This window comes from Pseudochaenichthys georgianus, chromosome 18 (genome assembly GCF_902827115.2).
Source record: "Pseudochaenichthys georgianus chromosome 18, fPseGeo1.2, whole genome shotgun sequence".
NCBI classification, from domain to species: domain Eukaryota; kingdom Metazoa; phylum Chordata; class Actinopteri; order Perciformes; family Channichthyidae; genus Pseudochaenichthys; species Pseudochaenichthys georgianus.
In genome coordinates this window covers 8,218,272-8,236,961 of record NC_047520.1, presented here as the reverse complement: position 1 = coordinate 8,236,961, position 18,690 = coordinate 8,218,272, and the positions used below count along the sequence as shown (strand labels likewise).

Here is an 18,690-nt window from a genome sequence, read left to right as displayed (position 1 = left end):
CACTTCTTGAATTCTAATTTCTAGTTTCTAGGCAAACAAATCCATAAATGGAGACTATTAGGTTTGAAAGTCCGCTAATTAATCAGTGTCTTTGCACTAAATTGGAGGTAATATTGGACGTTAGCATCAGATGATGGTTTAAGAATGTTAATATAATTGATCTTAATAATAATCATAACAATACACTTGAAAAGGTTGTATTTAAGGGCCTGTTGGAAGGATAAAAGGGGTTTTGACCGTCTTATATGTTAAATACCAAAGTGGGCTTCATAAATTCCAAAATGTGTCAATTCCCAACATCTTGCTGACTAATTTATTAGCTACAGACTATAAACTGATGGTTTCGCCAGCATTGCTGTCCATCCAGGTCTGTAGCTTAAATGGATTACTCAGGAGACCATTTTGGCAAACGAGCAGTTTATTAACCAACAAAAGAAGTCTCGGCCCTCGGATGTGTCACTCTGTGTTGGTGCCACTGGTCCCTGTCTGACCGGAAAGACAAGTTGGTAATGGATTCTTAAATGCTGCAGGTGGGTAACATTAACAACTGAACTCCATCTGCCACTTGGCTCTGCTACCAATGCTCTGCCATGCTGGATCAGTTTATACAAAATATCCTTCCAAGTCCTTTTTGGATAAATCGTCATACACTGGTAAACTTGACAAAATGTTAGTTAATGACTAAACATATTAGGTTTATAGTTTTGTATTCACATAAGCACAGATGTGTATTAGACACATCCATACTAAGGTGAATACATTTATTTGGGGTCTGCAATTTAAGCTAACAGCAGCCCTCACTGTCGTTGGAAAATACCAGGCTGATGAGAGCGCTAAGACAGAACCAAAACATAACATTTGCGAGCCCCAAAATGAAACTAAATCGGGCTGAAACGCTCATATACTGTAAGCGAACTGCAGGGGTGGTCATAACTGTTTGCCACTACAAGTGACCCATTTCAATTTATACTGTCATTTGCCCCATTTTTCATATTAACATGAAATACTGCATATAGAATATCATGCTTTTGCGCTTCCCATTGCAGTACTTGCTTCAAACAAAAGCGTATTCCATAATGTGTACTAAGCTAAACTCATAAACATACTACAAATAGTGGCTTTAAGGTTTCAATTTGGTGTCTGCTCCAAACAACTTGTGTGTTTTGCAGTCAGACAATGAACCCCTGCCAGCTATTTGACTGTACATCTCCGGGTAAAGCATCAGCTAATGCCTAAACTGTAAACCAATCAATGCAAACATGTACATTGTGTTTTATGGCGGCTCTCCACTCCACCCAGGAGGCCTCTGTACTGCAAAACCCCAAGCTAAGCAGCAGTGCCTCTCACTGTGACGACATCATCCCGCTTCTCCTTAAATGACACACGGTGGATTTAGAGGCAAAGAAGTTTTATTGTTGCCACCCTAGCATCCCTGACGCCTCGAATCTCGCGGCACATTAAAAATGTATCCAGCAGGGTTTCTGTGTGGATAATAAAAACAGGAACAACAACACACGTTCAAACACGAACACTAAATCCCATGCCCCGTTTCATCTTGGGTCTCCATTCCACCCCGCTGTTAGCAACATAGCTACGGCTGTGCCTGTTTCTTCAGTGATTGGTGACTGTTGTTTTTATACGAAGCATAACATGGGCTGTTGGAGAGTCAAAGGGTCACAAGCAGTACTCAGTGTTTGTGAAGTTTTTCTAATAAAAGGAGGCTTTTTCAGTGTGTGTGTGTGTGTGTGTGTGTGTGTGTGTGTGTGTGTGTGTGTGTGTGTGTGTGTGTGTGTGTGTGTGTGTGTGTGTGTGTGTGTGTGTGTGTGTGTGTGTGTGTGTGTGTGGCTTCTTGATAAACACCCCAATTAATAAATGAGGTTCATCTGCACTCCAATATACATTTCCTATTAATACTCTTATATTATATTAATATTCTTACTTTCTTATTTTTTTTAATATACATTTTATTGCACATTCCTTTTTTTTAACTTCTTATGTTTGACTATTTATTTACATTTCCTAGAACTTTGAATTGAACATCTAATGTTAATTATATTTGATTTTGTATTGGACGTTTTGCTCTTTAACTTATGCCTACAGTATATACATATCTTTAAATTGCTCTTATGTTTATATATAATTTTTTGACTCTTTCTTTTAAGATGGATAAAGTATTCTGATTATTCTATACTAACATCATGTACATGTTTTCTCACTCTCGTCCTCTAGCGTCTTTTCTATTTCGCTGACTCCAAGTGTTATCTCTGCTTGCACTGCATATGTTCGACATTGGTGTTATCGTTTATTATATACGGCTTCACTGCCTGTGTGTGTATATGCGTGTGTCTCTGATTACCCCACTGTCCACTGCTTGTCGGAGACCACTTTGTGACCGTTGCCGTGGGCGACCAGATGGCTAATTGAGCACTCTGTCATGTCACATCCCTTCACTGGGGACTGAGCCAATCAGCTCAGGCCAGACTTCTCAACTGCCGCCCCCACAGACATCACAGTCCCATCTTAACGGAGTCCAGCTTTAGGGCCCCAGAGGGACTGTTTAAAGGCTCACAGACAGAACCTTGTTACCACTGATACAGCATCAAGCCACTGGCTTATTTACATTCTCTCAACCTGAGAGCTTGGAAACTATGTGTGTGTGTATGCGTGTTAGACTCTCTTCCCTGCAGTTTGCTGATTACATTCTGTCAGAGTCCATGTATTTACGATGCTGCTATTGGCACACACATTGTCCGTGTTAGATTCAAAGCTAGATTAGAGGTCGCTACTTAAAGTCACCCATGCTTTATGTCGCCCTGTTTCTGATTGGTGGTGGAGTATTGGCATTCAAATAACAATTGTTTCACTTGCTACAAGTAGCTACAATGCATGCACACTTTGAATAACAATTATTCTTAGAATTAACACTTGAAATAAGAATGAGAAATATCTTGGGTAAAGAAAATAAATAGCAACAACATAATTTAAATCATACCTTCCTTACTAAAAATAAATCGGGTCTGAATTGAAACCAATCACTACTACTGACTTACAAACCTTGGCAAAAGGCTTATGGTTACACTCAATGATTGTATACATAATAAGGATTAATGCCAGAATATGTTTTTGTAGTGGATTTATAGAATATGCAATTATATATCAGGGAATCGCTAAAAATGACTAAGTATAACAAATATAGCTTTTTCTGGCTTCTCCATTGCATTAAAGATCTGAATGGAAATGTCCATGCTTTACCTTCAGTAGACTGGACTACTGTAATGGTGTCTTCACAGCTCTCACTAAAAAATCTATTAGAAAGCTGCAGCTGATTCAGAACGCTGCTGCTCGAGTCCTCACTAACACAAAGAAAGTGGATCACATCACTCCTGATCTGAAGTCTTTACACTGGCTTCCTGTGTGTCAAAGAATAGATTTCAAAAATACTGCTGCTGGTTTATAAAGCACTGAATGGTTTAGGCCCAAATTACATTTCTGATCTTCTGCTAAATTATGAAGCATCCAGATCTCTCAGGTCTTCAGGGACTGGTCAGCTTTCTGTCCCCAGAGTCAGAACTAAACATGGAAAAGCAGCGTTCAGTTGTTATGCTCCAAATATCTGGAACAAACTCCCAGAAACCTGCAGGTCCGCTGCAACTCTGACTACTTTTAAATCCAGGCTGAAGACTTTTCTTTTTGTCGCTGCTTTTAATTGAACTATTCATATCTTAGACTGCACTGTAACTTTTATTATCTTTGCTTTTGAATGCTATTTTCTGAATGTCTTTCATTTTTGTAAAGCACTTTGAATTGCCTTGTGTTGAAGTGTGCTGTATAAATAAACTTGCCTTGAATAATTCAGGAATTCAGGAATTTGACTGTTATGACATTATCTTTAAGTGATATTAGGCTGTAAAAAACATTCAATGCTATATTGTTCTTTATTTTACTGCAATTCAAAGACTATGAATGTGCATTTTGACACGTTTCATTAGTTTGACACAATCCACATATAGAACTTATACAGATGGCTGTCTGATCAGGCATCAGCTAAATTGTGGAAATGTTGATTCAATTAAAAATAGTTTCAATTAAAGTTATGTTGCCTTCCTTATTGAGAGAGCTGGAGGTAGGGAAGATAACATCTGTAAGATATTGCCAAGGCTCGGGCAGAAAATTCAACCTCAGAATTGAAGCTAATTGAATTTGAGAACAATAAGGTCGAATGTGGGGAGTGTTAAAGCTAGCAAGAAAAGGATGAAGAGGGAGTTGAGAAGAAAATGAGGCAAGAAGGCATCTAATTGGACAAAAAATAAAAGAAGATAAAACTATTTTTCTAAAGATACAGTACATGAAGGCTTAAGAACATCTTACCTTTGCATTTAGATGACCAAGTGACAGGTCATGACTGAATAAACAGTGTAATCATGTTTTATGCACTTTTATTTCAGGAAAGTAAATACTTACCAGTGTGTTGCTTAACGACACTTCAACAATGCTGCCATCTTATATTTTAGTATAGTAAGATATTTATTCGCGATTTTACATAAATAAGAGTGGGGTTTAAAGATGCAATCACATGTGGGATGAGCAGAATCTTGATGAAAAGGTGAACATATTCCAATACATTTTTATTCCAACAACACTAACGTTTTCTACTTAACATTACGCTGTAACAACGTACATTTACCTTCTATGGGACTAATAAATGTATTCTGATTTAAAAAACAATGTGGCTATCCTGACCGCTAATAGCAACATGCTACGTTCTGTTGATGCAGCAATAAAGGCATACATGCTCTATCCCTAGGAAGTTTTTCCTTGTACGAGGGTCTAAGGTCAGAGGTCGTTTTTCTCATACTGATATTCTGCACAAACTGTGCTGTTGTATTTACTGTATAGTGTCCTTACTGTAAGGTAATTATTATATGTAGGCCTACAGCACTTTGGCTCGACCAAAACTCGTTTTTAAAATGTGCTATATAAATAAAACTTGATTTGATCCCGCAAAGTGCCATGTGGGATTGCATGCTGCATTGCTAGATTTCCTACCATAGCTTAATATTCCCAGTGGAGTTTGATCATGCTATGATATAAAGACAATATTGTGCTTCCCTAATGAATGATTCTGAGAAATGTCATGTTACAAATGAGTTTTTCAATGTGAGATATGTGTTTATATATATCAATATTAGAAGGAAGCTCATATTAGCATTGCGATAATATGTCCTACCAACCAACCAGACCTAATATAGCCTCCCTGTTTTTATAGATGTATTCCCCTTTACTTGAGTCTTTTATCATAATAAATGAATAACAACAACCCTGGTTTCAGCTTTGTGATGATGCATTTTTTTTTCAAATCACCCAATGGGTTTTTTGAATAATGAATTTAAATTCAGAGGTTTGAAGATTTCCTTGAACCATTAAGAACCACTTAACCCATTTCTGGAGTTGTCAAATTATATACGGTTTTATTGGAGGCTATTCTATGATTTTGGGGGTCAAGTACGACCAGAATGATATGTAAAACTGATACTGGAGCATTACAGCTGCAGGTGAAAGAGAAATGTGCAAAAATGTGAGAATGTCAGAATGTTGCACCGCCACCATTCAACAGATGAGGGAAACCATTCCCTTTCTCATCTACTATGTTTCGCCCCTTCTTTGTAGATTTCCCCGTCCTTGAGCAGTGGTCCGAGAGCGCCTCCCTTTCCGAAGCTTCCCTCTTCATGGATGGCTTCCTCTACATCTCCACAGGCGCTTCCAAGACGACGTTGGACCGACGTGGAAGAGATGGTGAGCGATTAAAAAGAATAAAAAGAGTAAAACCTTTTATTTGCAAACCTCCGGCATGGCCAATCAATTCATTTGTAAGCAGTTTAAACTGCGTGTTTGTCAGAGGTCTACTCCAGTTAAGCGCTGAGCGATCAATCAGTGTCAGTCTGTCAGCTGTCAAACTGCCAATCGTTTAATCCGAACACTAAACAGTCCAGTCAAAACGATCAATGGATGTGTCTTTCACATTCGTTCCGCATCCGTCCTCTGGGAATACTTGTCAGACGTAAAGATGTTCTTAGACGACCCTGCAGTGAACACTCTACGGAAGTTCAAGGTAAATTAGGGTCAGGTTGAAAAATGTGGATAAAAAGGAATAAAATAATTAAGTCTGTTCAAACCCACCTGAGAGAGACTAGCTCTCAAACTTCTGAATCTCTTCATTTTGTCTTCCAAGGCAGTTTAAAACTTTTAATCAGACTCCATTTCACACCCAAACTCCTCAGCTGCTGCTGCTGCACTTCCTGCTCCGCTATGGTCCCACTTCTCCAAACAGCTGGAGCGTTGCTAGGGCCCATGGGTAATTAGGAGAGGGAGCAGACTTTGGATGCTCCCCTTGGGGATGGAGGTTATTGGGAAGGTGGAGGATGGGGGGGGGGGGGGGGGGGGGGAATGGAGGACAAATGTAGGGAATGAAGGTTTCCGGGTGGGGGTGGCAGATTGCAGCTAGCTGCCAGTGGATGAGCGTAATCGCCTACGTCCTGGGCAAGACATCCATCTCCATTTCCCATCCACCCCCACATGCTCCACTCTCATTGGTGGATGTACATGTTACTAATGAACAGGGCTGAGGTCTGGGAAATTGCCCCTTAAGAGGAGATGGGGGGGGGGGGGGGGGGGAAATTCCTTCCAATATCTATTGAAATTCTCATTATTTGGAGAGATGGAATTAATTTACATTACATTTGTTGAAGGATAATTCCAATGTACTGCAATCTTGAAGTCATAGTTGTAGGACATACATTCTGTTGGTTATGACAATGTTGTACTCATAAATGCTGAGATCTGAGAATATGGCTACCTCGCTCCAGTGATGTCTTATTGGCCAAATGATAAAACTGGTTACGAATAAGACTGTTTTAAACTGTCTGGCACAATCAAAGGATTGTGCCAAACAAAAGAAACAAGCATAACAAAACCAGGCCTACCTCTACAACTATCCTTTGAAACCAAACTCAAACAAAAACCCTCACTAACTAACTACAAAGAATTTGACAAAACAATATACAGGGGTGGCAACAATCCGCTTACCTAGTGTGTCTAAACAATAGTTAGCTCGGTGGTGAGAAATGTACAGGGTACCCCAGACTTACCTAACTCCTCCACCTCTCAACACACACATTAACAAAGTTCAGATTATCCAAAGAGCTTTAGTTGCTAAGCACAGCCGTGTTCCTTCCTCAGCAACAGGCCCAGAGTGAGAGAGAGAAGACTTCCTGGGTGCCTCCTTTATGGTCGGCCCTGGTTGCTGATAGGCCAGCTGAGGGTGAGAGGATCCAATCAGCCATCAGACTCAGGTGCACAGGCAGATACTGATCAGCTGCTGATTAGCTGTGCAGAAGACAGGGAGAAGAGAGAAACACAGGAGGGAAGGAAAACCACACATGTACAGCCTGCCTGGCACGTAACAACCCGTTTTAAATTGGCTTAGCTTTTGAAAAGAGACACTCTTACACAAGTCAGTCCTCTATTTCTAAAGATTTCTGAACCTTTTATAAATCAATATGGACAGTTGGGCAATTTATAATGATCAAATATACATTTTAAAGCAGATACAGACATGCTGGCCTTCAACTGACTACCCAAACACTTTTTTACCAGAATACATTTGCTAAATCTTAGAAAGACTTTGATATAAATGTTGTATTATCGAATTCTGCAATTTAAAGTTACAATAATTAAACAGTCACTTAGGGGTTGCAAGCTCTAACCCCATTACTGACACGTATACATTTACTGTTATTTGACCTTTATTTTGTCTCCAAGATGTGGACATATCAGGTTATTTTTCTAAATGCACCACCAGCTAAATACTAACTTCTTGTTTTCTGAAGGCTTTGTCTGGCTTATGTAGTGTTCACCTTTGGATGTCAGATCAGGACACAGACTTCCTTTGGTTTTGTAGAACTATAATGAATGCCTCAGGCGTCAGATACACATATTTATTTTTCTTTGTTTATTTATCCTTCTGCCTCGACGCAAAATTCACTTGTGTGGTCTAAAAATGAAAATAAATACTCTTTGCTAACGTGGTCAAACCAGCAATACAAGTCCAAGTCTGTATTGAGGGAATGCAGTATTTAACAGTGGGTACAATAACATATACAGTGAAGTGAAATTATCTCATACAGCAATGTACGTGTATCTTAATTATTATTAAAGGATCTTTAGCCATAGCTGATGTTAGCGTGGGTAAAAACAAACAGGCATTGAGGAAGGGACATCCTAAACATCCTAGCTTAACCACATAATGATCAACGTATCAGTTTTACGAACACAACAGGTAAGCTTTACTTAAAGTCCTTTCATAGTGTAGCGCCAGACTAAGTAGAGTGTCGGCTGCATGGCAGGAGTTGCTATGGTGATAAATTGGCTTGTTAACTAGCCCCCTGCCAGAGCCTTTTGTACATTCTGTTCTGTGCTGAACGGCAGACAATACAATCGTCATCAGGGCTTTTTGTGTGTCTTTCTTTTTATATGCTCTTTAATAAAATAGGCTACCAGCCTACCACAACAAGCTGACAGTCTGTGAAACGTAAAGACACTAATTAATGAAACCAGTTCAAGACGCATTATTCTTATTCTTATCATTCTTTATGAGCGCAGTAACGGTAAGTAGGTATCTAATTACTTATTATACTTATATTGGCATATTCCATAACCATGATGGTCAAACTAAAGTGGTAGAGACATGGCAGAATTCCTACAATGAAGCGGGACATTGAACTGTTCACCCATGATCAAGAAAAGAAAGCGACCGGCCCCGTTGAGAGAGTTTACAGATGAAAAGACACAGAAAGACAGAAGCACAATAACAACAAGTAGGCTATATTTAGGTGTTTTTTTGTAAATAACCGCCGGTATCAAGAGGAAGTAATGTCCCCTGGTTTGTCCCTTATACCCTAACTGCCATGAGACAACTCCAAAATCCGACACTGAGGTGGTCTTAACGCACCGGCAGATGACAGCGCTGCAGTGGCGGTTCTAGACCAATTTTACTGGGGAGGCCACTGGGGGGACAGTTATTTTCTGAGGTGGGCACAATAAATGCAGGACGAAAAAGAGAACTAGACAGTATGAAGTAATTGCGCATAAGAAAACAATGCAATATAGTTATTGGTATTTGTTTCAGTACACTTATTTATTTCAGATAGATCTTCGCTTCAGCTTAAGTTATAGTGTTATGTTTGCACTAACACCATATTTATATAAAAATAAAGGCAATGAACAGTTACATCTCTACTTTACATAAGGGTGTCTGCACAATCTCACATTACAGCAACAAAATCCTGCGGTTTTTGGCAAACCGAGTACCAGAAAATATTAAAAAAAACAAAAAAAACGTTCCATTGTTAGGGGGGTCAGAGGTCAGTGTTAGGGGGGCACTGCCCCCCCCCCCCCTAGAACCGCCCCTGCAGCGCTGACAAAGTCTGTTTCCCGCAGCGAAACGCTACAATACTAATTGTGGGCTTATCATGCTGATTCGGTCACAACAGAAAAAAGAAACTCTCGCTCTCTCCAGAGGGGCAGGTCAGCCAAAGAGGCCAAACGGGCCATTGCCCGGGCAACATTAGCCCGTACCTGTGCACGTCTCTGCAGCAGTGGATAACAGCTTCTGGCCTGAACACAGTTTGCACCTCACCGTCACATTCCTGTCTATTCTTCGGACGAACTCAAAATAATGGCCATACCTCCACCCCTCGAAAATGTTATCGCTGACTCAGCCATGTTTATGCAGCACTGCACGTGGAGATGTGGACGCGCAGATTACGTAGCCTACATATAAACCTGCGGCGGAAACCCTCTTGTCTGTCAGTGTGATTATGACTGATTTTATAAAAGTAACGAAGTAACGCGTGTCGGGGCAATGTTAGTAACTGTAGCGTTACACTACTCCGTTACCGACAAAAGTAATATTATTACAGTAACTTTGTAACGCGTTACACCCAACTCTGGTTGCGTTGAGAGGGGGTGCAGAGTTGGGTCATTATTATCTTCATTATTACATTACAAGTTGTTATTGTATCCATATTTAATATTTGTAAACAAGCATTAGTCTTTTCCATGTTATGTTTAAAGTATTAATATAAAAAGAACACTTCAGGCATTTTGTATTAAAATGAAAACAGCATTGGTTGGACAGAGTGTGTTTTGCTGTTCCGACAACATGACAAGCTGCTTGAGATGGACTAAAGCTACAGGTCGCCATTTTGTCCTGGTCCATTTTAGCCACTGTTGTGCATTTTGTACCACTTACAGTGTATCCAAAGTGGTCTCCCTCCAGATAAGTGCTGGTAATATCTCATCCGATAAACACCCTGTTATGTCATCTATTATGAAAAGCCGTACGAAGTTTGGCTTTTGTGCTTTAATGGCGCTTTAACTGCAACTGCTGAAAAATTCAGAGCGGTTGGGTTTAAAACTCAATGCGTTCAAACTTCTTCGGTCACGAAGAAGCCTTGTCAGGACTTTGTGAGCACGGAGCGATGAGGTATTTTTGAATCTACTCCAAGATGCCTTTCGCTCCCAGGCTAATGGTTAGCTGGTCTATAGATACACCCCTGTTCTTAATAATTCATAGGTGGTGCTCAAGGCTTAATAAAAGCACTCTGCCACAGCATCTTAAACTTTTTGTCTGGAGACAACTCCAATTGGCTTTCATGCTTCCAGTAATAGGAGCTAAATCGAGAGAACGACATTTATTAATTTGGCATACAATTTGGTAATGGCCTTGACTGAGGTGGCATGGGGGATCATTGTGCCAGTCCACCATAATGATATAAAACACTGAGATGCCTCTGGGAATATAGATTAGGATTAGAGAAACAAGGTTGTGTTATTTGTGCCGGAATCAAGGTTGAACTGGTTTATTCTCCAGTGTGGCACCACTTTAATAGCTGTTTGCTGTTCGCTTGAGCTCCGCTCCATATTAGGTTACGCAGTTGATTGTAGCGTAAATGAAGTCTCCCCCTTAACTGGTACGAAAGTGACTCATGCTACTTTCACATTAAAGAGTGTGTACATGCTTTGTGTGTTCGTACGTGTGTGTATGTGCGCTCGTGAGAGCCTTGGGAGGAAAAAAAGAGCCAGTCGGCAGTTACTGTCTGAAATGGTGAGTGGCAGCGGGGAAATGGCAGCCCTGATTTCTGATTAGTTTGGTCTTCTCCTCATCAGCTGCGCTCTGTTTTTTGCCTGCAACAGTAACTCACAACTGCCAGAGAGGGAACAGTGGTGTGGAGAGGAGAGAATTAAGTAGCAGTATGTTACCAGTTTTATTAAGGACACAAATCTGAGCCCATATGAACATTCAATTACTTGCATCTACAAAGTCCAGTTTTGGATAGTAAACCAAATATTAATTTAGCTAAAAATCTGCTGTCAAAGGATATTTAATTATCAGAATTTTAAAGCAGTCACATTTATGTTATTTTGTTTTATATTTTATGAGGAGCTCACAAAGCCTGTTTAAACAATTTGTCTTAATCCAATATGCTAATGCGCCTCTGCTTGCCTAAATGAGCTAGTAGTGCTGTTACTCAGGCCAGAAATACATGGCAGATAGTGTTTTTTTTTTTTTATCTAATGCCATATCTGTCCATTCCTCCCTGTAATGAAGTGGACTGTAATTCTGGCACAGACATATCGTTCAGATCCCTTCAGTTTCTCAATTTCCATTTTCCCCTGACAAGCTGTCAAGCAGATGTCTTCATCGCAGATATTTTAGTCTGATGGCGAGATAGGCAGAAGATTGGCGGTAGGGGGATAGGTGGGAGAGCGAGCGAGCTAGGGAGGGAAGAGGGTGATTCTGCGGAAAGGGAGCTTTTTATATGCATACTGAAAACGGGTATCTGTGCAATGTCAATAAAAAAGTTTAAGGACACATTGGGTAAGTCTGTAGAAGTAAAGTTAATAATACACCTGGGAACACAATCAGACTCAAAACTTTTGAGTAAATATGTTATTCTGTAACTTGGGCCATTCAGTCAATGAACAATAAGACAGTTTAATTGCCACATTGATGACTTGATTAGTCTAATCAACCTGCTCATCTCGCATACGTGGAGCATTTAGCACATTTTACAAATTGCCTAAGTCAGAGATGAGGAAAAAAAAGCTGAAAAAGGAGAAGAAGGTTCCACACTTCCACGGGAAAATGCAATGCAGGGAGCACTCTTGGCGTAGAAGCTAATTGGCCCAATTTAGCTGGTGGAGGCATATACCACGGTTGGCTTCCGCTAGCGTTGTCTCTGGCGGCTGGTTGCGGACTCCCGCGGAGAACGGCTGGGCCGCGGGGCCATTGCTGTGTGTGTGGAACAGCTGGCAATGGACGCAGCTGCTTGATTGTAAATCAAGCACTATTGTTCCCCACATTGCACGGATGCTTGTCTAGAAGCTAGTGGTGTCCCACCCGCTAAGGAAATGCTGCACCACAAACAAAGAAGGATGCGTGCGCTTCGGTGATGTGCAGGTCTTTGATAAAGCCAGTTTCCTGTAGGAATATCCTGAAGGCATTCAAAGGCATTCAATGCTCTGTTAAGAAGTTACTAGTGCCACACATCCCAACAAAGATGAATAATACAGTAGTTGCATTCAAATGAGTGAAACTCATTGCAGATATTCCACATTTACAAAGAAGTCGTGATGAAACTGACAGCGACCCCAGGGGTACATGTTCTATCTTGTTTCTCCTTCCTGCCTGCATGGAGATATTCTTTAACCTTCAGGCCTCCATTGGAAATGTCTAAATCCTGTCATCATAGCCTCTTCTGTCTTCTACCAAATCCTTCATATTAAATCACAATCCAAACACACAAATGATAACTGTATCTGAAATTACATTTGTCAAACATTTGTACCCTTTAATCCCTCTCTTTTCACTGCCTTCTGTGTCCTCGGCCTTATGTGGGCATCTGTTCTTGTGGGTGTGCTGGCCATTATTAGGATAAATATTCAATAAACTAGTTGTTCGAGTAGTGAGCTCATTCACGTGTCCACGTTTTCTGGACCCAGGGTCCCGTAGCAATTTGCTTTTCGGATTCATAATGGGATTTCTCTCCTTGGAGTTGAGAGAAAATTAAGAAAAGAAATGTGTGCAGATTTTGTCCGACTTAGTTCAAGGAGACATGATACGGATGCCACATGTGCCAACATTAAATTAGATCTATTAATATTTCTGATTCTTAGGACAATCGAGAAAAAGCCATGTCTTCTATAATTGCTCTTCTGCTTGTAAGTAGTTGACTGAATATTTATTTATATATTTATATTATTATTATTTATATTCATCATTTAAGAAAGAAGTAAAGTCATTAACTAATTCACAGGAAACGCAAAATATGAATACATTTAAATGTTACCTTATGACCCAGGTTTCGAAACTACTGGTCTTGGGCAGAATACCCTTTGTAAAGAAAAACCAAACTGTTTAATAAACCATCATATTGCAAATATTGGATTCTGACTCAATGGTGCTAGACTTAAAAGTCGGGCAATACGTACATTTCGAATTGCAAAGTAATATATATCAAACAAGTGTCAACACATTTAACTCAACACCACAAATGGGACATGCTAGACGAAAAGTCAGGGGTTCAAAAAAGGAAACAAAAAGAGGAATTTCACTAGAGAATGGAAAGAGCTGGTGTAGCTCCATGAAGAGTCAGGGGACCATAACAGTCATCAGGGTTTTTCCTCTGGAGAACATGAATGTCAGAACAAATGCCAATATGCCATCAAAAAGCTGTATTGTCCTTTACTACCCCTACATAATATTGTGACCCTTCATATTTATCTTGTGTGTCCAGGTTAGGGCTCACTTACCCCTGGTTTGTACCTACCAGTAAATTAACCAATGCATAATCTCTACAGCCACAGGACCATTTTCAAACAACACTTCTAGAAAATCAACGGCATTACAGTCATCTAACAGCCTATGAAAGCAATTGACTTTGGTTAGGAAATTGAGTCTGCCTCTTAAGAACACGATTGTGTGAGGGTTTCAGATTGTACAAATAAAATGACTCAGTAATCACCCCATTAGCAGAGGTACAGAGGGAACGAAGGCAAGAATTACAGACAATTATTGTAAGAAATGTTCTGGAGTAGCACACGTAGGAAAATGATGGACGTGACATTTTCTACGACATATGCAAACCTGGGACACATTTGCGAACAGAAGTGAAGCAATTCACATTATTTTCCATCACCAAGAAAAACTGTGGGTTCTGTCAGATAGATTGGGTTGATAATAATGTTAAATACCAGACTCTTTTTCTTTCTCTTTCATTACGCACAGACACACACATGCAAAACTGTTACACTCACGGGTGATTTCAGATAAAGACAATTCTTCAGCTGGTGGAATTTTTCTTCGACACGAAGTAAGGTCAGAACAACAGTATTTCTCTAAATGCCACAGTAAGCAACACGATATTAGTTATTCAGTCAGTTTTAAAGCTGTTTGTGTCCAGATTGTTTATCCGAGATGGAACAAGACAGAGATAGTCAGAAAGAACCATACAGAGAGACAGTGCAGGGGTGAATGGAGCAAAACTGACATTTTCCTTTCCTATGCTTATCACAGCCTTTTTTTTTTTATTGGAACTATATCTGTTCCTTCAGAAACATCACACACATTTGGCAGAGAAATGCACAATTAACATATTCATGAGATGAATACAGTGGAAACTTTGGAGTTGCAAGCGACAGGGGGTACATGTGTGTGTGTGTGTGTGTGTGTGTGTGTGTGTGTGTGTGTGTGTGTGTGTGTGTGTGTGTGTGTGTGTGTGTGTGTGTGTGTGTGTGTGTGTGTGTGTGTGTGTGTGTGTGTGTGTGTGTGTGTGTGTGTGTGTGTGTGTGTGTGTGTGTGTGTGTGTGTGTGTGTGTGTGTGTGTGTGTGTGTGTGTGTGTGTGTTGTTTGCGGAACACAAAAGCAGATGGCACGTTGACTTTGAAAATCCAAAATTAGGTATGTTTTCATGAACTTCATGCTCATTGGCTATGCAAATTGCACAGTCAGACAGTTATGAAAGACAATGTTGTGTGTTTCCCAGCCTTTTCCACTGGGATCATGTCTGCTGATTGAAATCTGCTCGATATTTAGAGTGTCTTAACTCACGTAGAGTATACAGCTTGACTAAGTTGTCCGCTAATCGAAAGCATATGGAAGAGACATAACTAAGTCTCCTCTCTTCATCAATGATATGATTGTATTCTTCTCTCCATGTCCATACGTCTTTTGTTGATTTGGAAATGAAGGCCACAGTCTGCCAGTTATGTTTTGACTTATTTTCGAACTACTATTTAGAGCTGCTTGGTTTGGTTTTGGGATATTTGTGTTTTAGAGTTATTCTCACTCTTTAGAAGAAGAAAAGTGGAGGCCTTTGACAGTGTCACATCACAATACATTCATCCATGTGTGAAAGCCGAATGCATAGTGTCTTATCTCTAAACGTTTAAACAATTTCGCAGTAGCGCCGTTCTGTCTTATTAAGAGTCATTAGCTGTGTTTAATAGGGCTGGAGTGGTTCTTATTGTTCACCAACCAATCATTTGCATTGCAGGCTATAATTAATATCTTTTTCTGACTACAAACAATAGAAAATGTGCTAAATGTATCCGCATGCAAATGGGTGGCTCTACACTAGTAATCCAACATATCTTGTAGAATGCATAAGGAAATATGCATCATATCAGTGATCCAATATTACATACAGTATCTTTTCCAAGTATCTCTATTTTCTATGTAATCTGGCACCTTTTATTTGGATGTCCAAACAGTGTTGACGATTTCTTATTTTGTTTACCTTTCACAATAAAAGCCCATCTTAGATTATCTCTGGAAGGTCTTCAGCATACCTCTAAGTGAGCAGTTAAACGTTCAAGCAATAATGCAGTATCTTACATGTATCTGAAAGTTTTTCTCATTACATGTTTGTGTGTATCTTTAGACATGGCGCGTCGTTGGTGTACATTGGAAGGCGGTTTCTTGAGTTACTACGAGAGCGATCGAAACCCGTCGGCCATCGGCAGGGTGGACGTGTCGGAGGTGGTGAGCCTGGCTATCAGCAACACAGAGACGATGACTGGAGCCGGGTAAGAACACACACTATGTACATACAGTATCACTGCTGTCAAATAAAAACGTTTTACCTCTAAAATAAATTGTTCTATTTTCATACACATATTTGGTTGTTTAAATTATTCAATGGTTGGATTTAGACTTATTGTAACATAACATGTAATATTGATCTAAATCCTGTGCATTAATTGGTGATTTACATAACATTCAAAGATTACATAAGTCCACACACGTACCAGTACAGTCAAATCTATTTTATTTGCCACTATATCATAATTTAATAATTCATTGTTCTACCTGCTTTAAGCACACACGCCACCCATACAAAAACACATTTTGAAATGATTTATTTTCTTTTATTTGCTTGTATTACATTTACTGCACTTGTGTTTGATATATTAACATAAACACCAAGCCATGTAAACACACACTGCCGCATACACACTTCCTGTCCTTCGTCATATGCCTCATTAGCATAATCTTACATTTGAGCATTATTCAATTTAACAGAACCTATCAAGGCTTTATGACGGCTATATTTCCTGTTTACTTTGGCGGGGATGCGGGCAAACGGCGGTGCTTTAACTGCCCTCCCTCCGTTCACTTTGTACCGTTACACCTCCCCCATCGCTTCTCTCTTATGATTCAGTTAGAAAAGTTGCTCTGACAACCAACTTTTCTTTTATTTCGTCTGGAAACACACTGAGAAAAAACAGATGTCTCCATCCTCTCTTCTCGCATTGTCCCGCTCCCATTGGGTCACGCTCCCATTGGGTCACGCTGTGTGTGTGTGTGTGTGTGTGTGTGTGTGTGTGTGTGTGTGTGTGTGTGTGTGTGTGTGTGTGTGTGTGTGTGTGTGTGTGTGTGTGTGTGTGTGTGTGTGTGTGTGTGTGTGTGTGTGTGTGTGTGTGTGTGTGTGTGTGTGTGTGTGTGTGTGTGTGTGTGTGTGTGTGTGTGTGTGTGTGTGTGTGTGTGTGTGTGTGTGTGTAAGCCAGGCCCTTAATGACGGCAGCAGATGCTATGAAAAGAAAACAATGCTTTTATTTGTATTAATGTTATTTACACAGCTATTAGAAAAACATCTGGCCAGCTAAAACTATGACCTTTAATAAGCTGGTCTTATCATCACCGCCATGATAGGTTACTATAATACTGTGTGCTTTAAAGCAGGGGGAACTTCCGGCCCCCGGGCCGTATACAGACTGCGAGACGATTTGGTATGGCCCTCAAGGTAATTTATAAACACATGCAAAAAATTAAAGAAATCAAGACCGCAAAATAATTAAACAAGTGAGTGCCTGTTTTTCCTGGCCAAGGTCAGGGTCCTTGAACACAACACGAGCCTAACGTGTCATCACGTGGTATGTCTCGTCTGACAGGGGTGTAGTTCTGACGGAGAGCACCAGAACGTCGCTCCGGCACTTCCAAACATAGAAGTACCCATAAGGAGCCGTACACATGCCGCAGTTTTTGGGTGGCTGTGTCTTTAGTTGAAAGCCCAGTGGCGATCTGTTCATCTGTCATACTGATCATACAGCCAATAACTTTGTTGTTATTAGCATCTGGTTAGCTAGCTATGCTAACGAATATAAGAAGATTTTTCTCCAACCAGTGAGGTAAAGGCACATCTTTATATGATCATTATAGTTATAAAAAACAAGAGAATAAAGTAAACGGGTATAAAATACTATATGACAGTAAAAAAAAGTTTTTATTAATAAAGAAGAATACAGTTTGAAAGGGGAGTGATTTGTAAAATATCCATAAAGAAAAATAAATCTGCTTCCAGTTCTGTTTCATATGGATGTTGAGAGATGTATCCATAGATTTCTTAATGTTGCTCTCAAAGTGCACCAGATTGATGCTTTTAACATCAACATTTAAAAAAAAAAAAAACCTTCCCGGGGGAGCATGCCCCCGGACTTCCCAAGAGGAGGTTAGGCCCCCCCCCCCCACTTAAATCATGTTCACATGGATAGGAAACTAAACACATTTGCACACATCTTGTGTCCATATCTTTCTGTTTTGGTGGTCATGCCACAACCGTGCACGTGCATGCATGCGCAATCATGGTAATCATGGTAAGACGTTAAGACATTAAGACGTTGCTTTTTCTTTGCACAGCATGAAAGAAAGGCGAAATTAATGGGCTGTGATTTTAGTATTTTTAAGCAGAGGTCAATAATTTGTACGGCCCTCGGATGTTGAAAATATTGAAATGGCCCTTGAGAGGAAAAAGGTTCCCCACCCCTGCTTTAAAGCGACACTGCGCAATATTTAGCTTACATGCCAGTTACAGGTCATGGCCTCGCCCCCAGAAATGCTATTACTTCCCCGTCGCCAGGCGCTCATAATGGCTGTGCGTTTCACTAGATTAAACTCTGCCTCACTCCCTCTCACTTCTGCAACTTCCAGCGTTCCCAGCATGCCTAGCGGGGACGCCTCACCTCTTGACTGTCTGCCGCTCATGAATATTAACGTATGCAGATGACACACTCCTTACCCGAGCCTATCGCCGCGCCGCAGGAGTCCGTAGGTGTCGCTTTCATTAAGCACAG

At 40.3% G+C, this 18,690-nt stretch overlaps 1 protein-coding gene across 4 annotated transcripts in view; it reads left to right on the top strand.

Moving 5' to 3' along the window:
* The window catches only part of arap2 (ArfGAP with RhoGAP domain, ankyrin repeat and PH domain 2), a 144,474-nt gene that overhangs the window by 89,622 nt on the left and 36,162 nt on the right, over positions 1 to 18,690 (top strand). For all 4 annotated transcript variants that reach the window (XR_011644971.1, XM_034105732.2, XM_034105728.2 and 1 more), the window contains exons 15-16: positions 5,668 to 5,793; positions 16,002 to 16,146. Coding sequence is in view for 3 of the 4 variants with exons in the window: in XM_034105732.2 (XP_033961623.1) it covers positions 5,668 to 5,793; positions 16,002 to 16,146 (271 nt within the window). In the remaining variant the exon portion in view is untranslated. The remainder of the gene's footprint in view (positions 1 to 5,667; positions 5,794 to 16,001; positions 16,147 to 18,690) is intronic.